At 31.4% G+C, this 3,747-nt stretch overlaps 1 protein-coding gene across 1 annotated transcript in view; it reads left to right on the top strand.

The window, feature by feature from the left end:
- Window positions 1-3,747, top strand: part of LOC106471171 (voltage-dependent T-type calcium channel subunit alpha-1H-like) — a gene marked incomplete at both ends in the record, with an annotated part of 63,840 nt that overhangs the window by 37,228 nt on the left and 22,865 nt on the right. The window contains one exon of the mRNA XM_013931759.2: window positions 1,534-1,689. Coding sequence (XP_013787213.2) covers window positions 1,534-1,689 — 156 coding nt within the window. The remainder of the gene's footprint in view (window positions 1-1,533; window positions 1,690-3,747) is intronic.

The raw sequence follows: 3,747 nt of genomic DNA, 5'->3' as shown, positions 1-3,747 counted from the left end.
TAAATCATGTGAAAATAAAATAAATACAGCTCATTTTGCTGTTTCTTACCTTGGCAAGAAACGTTACCCCAGTTGCTTCAATCTATCAAACTGTAAAATAGACACCAGCTGATGACTGAAGGTGTAACTCGGAAGGACCTGTATTCCTTCCAAAGTGAAGGTATCGCCATTCTTATCCCATTGTGCCGTTTAAACTAGGGTTAAGCACCTACTCTTATATACCATCTAGGCATGGGATGGATTTAACCTTTAAACTTAACAGTTCATTTGCAAAATGTATTAAGTGTAGCCGATAATTTTTGGGAATTATTTTTGACAAGAATATATATAACATATTTTTAGTAACTAAATGTGGTTTTATTTTATGTAGAACTGATTCGTTTTTACCAATAGCTTAAAATAAGATAAACTAATTTTCTCCCTCATCAGAAAATGAGTCGACAAAACCTTTTTGGCAATAGATTAATGAAAACAATATGTTTATCCTCATACTTTTAAACTCAACAAATTTGTAATCTGTAGTTGTCATTGTTCAGTCATAGTTTGGAAAGAAGTACCATCTCAAGGTCTGAAGTGACTCCAACATATAACTATGTCTGATAAATATACACCATCTTTCCAGCATATAAAAAAAGTGGTATACGATAGTGAAATAAATTAATATTTACTGCCAGGTTAAAAAAAGCAGTTTGCAGTTGCTATAAATTTGGGATCCAAATGGTCCCACTGATAACCTATGAGGTTGGGGTCCAAATGAGCCCATTGATGAACTGAGAGGAGGGGAGGTTCCATATGGTCCCATTGAAAACCTATGAGGTTGTGGTCCAAATGAGCCTACTAATGACCTGAGGGGGGGGGGAGGCTGGAATTTAAATAGGCTTACTGAAGAACTGAGTGGGGGAAGTAATAAAAGGAATGTTGTTTTGTAGTTTTTGACTAAATACCAAATATTTAACAATATAGTGTTTTTCTTCATACAAAAAAATGTAGCTTCAAGTACACAAGTATAAAATTCAGCCATAAATAAGACAAATTTAGAAGCCAGTTATTCCTCTGTTTTATTTGTAACCTGATTTTTTGCTCATCATATAATTTTTGTAGACATTTTAAAGCAAGAATTAACTTATATAATCTTTCTTCTTCACTTATAGAAAGTCCAGTTTACCTAAAGTTTACGTGTAGCGATGTTGAATGTGCTATGTCTTTTTGCATTTGTAATTAAATATTAGTGCACATTATCTTAAATTGCCAGTTTCTGGGAGCAAACCTATTTTAAGTACATATGGTATGTTTTATTTTTTGAACTACAATTGAATTTGTGTGAAAGTCAGTGAAATACAAATACGTTTTAATGATTATGTTCATTGAAATAAATTTAAAACATACATTACATCTGTGCTGTATTGTTGTGTTGTACAAGTAGCCAACCTAGTCAGATACAATACTTTAAAAAATATATTTTTACTTTAATACTAGACTAAATTGTACAGCATGGTCTTCATGTGCTTCATAAAAAAAAATGTGAACTTTCAGATTCTTACTCAAGAAGATTGGAATGTCGTCCTTTTTAATGGCATGGAAAAAACTTCTCATTGGGCTGCCCTGTATTTTGTGGCTTTGATGACATTTGGAAACTATGTCCTCTTCAATCTTCTTGTAGCAATTTTGGTCGAAGGATTTTCTACTGAAGTAAGTTCCTAATCATTTGATTTTTACAGGCTATACATCTTTTCTTGTATATACAGGAGTAAGATCTTTACTTTCAGTAAAGATTGTTAACTTTATTTTAATAATAGACTGTTTAAGAAGATAAAAACATACCTCCATAGCAAGTTCATTAACTGAAGACATTTTTAAACATTTGAGTAGAAAGAGTGTGATATATGGTTGTGAGTTTTGACCATAAAATTTTTATATTAATTTACTGTGTAGCAATTACTTAGTCTTTCAAGAAATCCCACAATAAGTCATTTAAGGTGAGTTAAAAAAATCTGTTGTAGTTGAAAAAACTAGTAAAGAATATTTTTGATGAAAGTTTATTTTTCAAACTTTTTGAGCAGGTATTCTGCATGTTGTTAGTAACAACCTTGTAAAGTGAATATATGAAAGTCATAAATTTGTACCAGTCCTCTGGCTTAGACAAAATTTACATACCACAGTAATTTTTCTACAAAGTTTATACTTAGACCTGTTTATCTGTCATGTCCTACTGGATTGAGGTCATACACATTTCAAGGACAGTAAAGAAACTTGTACAAGTTAGTATGAGTTGGGAGTTTATCGCTCTTGACTATGTATAATGGGAATGATCATTGATGTAAGTAATTTAAGGCTTGTGAGATCCCACACTTGGACTACAGTAGAATTTAACAGTGGTGTTATTATTATTCTTTCTTTGTGTTGTGAGTGTATGCTCCAACAACCAGTTTCAATTAGTAATAAATAAAAAAGTTGACTAATAATAAGTAAAACCCAACGTACTTTTATCTGTAAATAAATATTTTGTTCATTTTTGCAAGGTTCTTTTTTCCTTTGCCCTCGCCCCCCAGTGGCACAGCGATATGTCTGTGGACTTACAACACTAGAAACCAGGTTTCGATACCCGTGGTGGGCAGAGCACGGATAGCCCTTGTGTAGCTTTGTGCATAATTAAAAAAACAAACAAACAAACCCTTTGCCCTCTTGAGTTAATTTTGATATATGCATGCATAACATCTCTGCAACTTTATTTGTTGCATATACTTATATATTGGACACCAGTTTACTTGAATACCATAGTTCTACAACAACACATCATTTACCTGTTCTATGATTATTTTATGATGTTTAAGGTTACCTTTGTTTAGAAGTCCATCAGAAAAGGAGGTGTTAACCTGCAGGTATTAAGTGATGATATCCTGTATTAAGATGCAATATGATTGTGTCGAGAAACATGAGATGAAATTCACACTCTATGCTGTAACGTAGACTTAGAATGAAGAGGTACACAATAATATAAACGGTATCGTGCATACATACATTTTATTAACTGTAACCAAAACACATATAAACATTTAATATAAATATTACAAGTTGAATAGTTAATTTTAAGCTCAAAAGTTACTAATATCTTTAAATGTTAGGGAGTCTTGTATACAGTAACAGATTTGTAATACAGAACATTACTGTTACATGCACTTTTTGCATCAAAATTATTTTTTTACCAGCTGTGTTATAAATATAAAAGATACATGAACATTTGCATATACATTAACAGGAATAAATGTTTTGTATGTAAAAATACCTTCAATTATTAAAGGATCTTGGACCTTGGCAGCATCTGTACTGGAAATTCCAGCAGCTGCAAGTTAAGGTTATGTGAGATCATATCAAAGTCTGTTAATCTCTATCTCTTATATTTTCTCTCATTGTTTGACTCCTTTTTTCTAAAAATTATTTAACACTTTTTTACCATGATTGGGTTTTTTTTTGAGAAAGGAAAAAGATTATCAGCCAAAGTTACTCCATAACAACTCAAGCTCAGCTGGAACATGTGTCACTTACAAGATTTAATACAGATGTTTGTGTTGTTGTTTTTTTAATAATATTTTATTTCTGTTCCCTTCTGCCAGTTCTACCTACATCACAATTTTTGACAGTAAGTACCATACAATTAAAGTCATGTACATCTTGTTCCTCTTTAAATTTTTTGCATATTTATTTGGTTTCAGATTTTTTGATTTAATCTAAATGAAATCATAATGATGA

Source organism: Limulus polyphemus, unplaced genomic scaffold (assembly GCF_000517525.1).
Source record: "Limulus polyphemus unplaced genomic scaffold, Limulus_polyphemus-2.1.2 Scaffold4455, whole genome shotgun sequence".
Lineage (NCBI taxonomy): Eukaryota > Metazoa > Arthropoda > Merostomata > Xiphosura > Limulidae > Limulus > Limulus polyphemus.
This window is presented reverse-complemented; position numbering and strand designations above follow the sequence as displayed.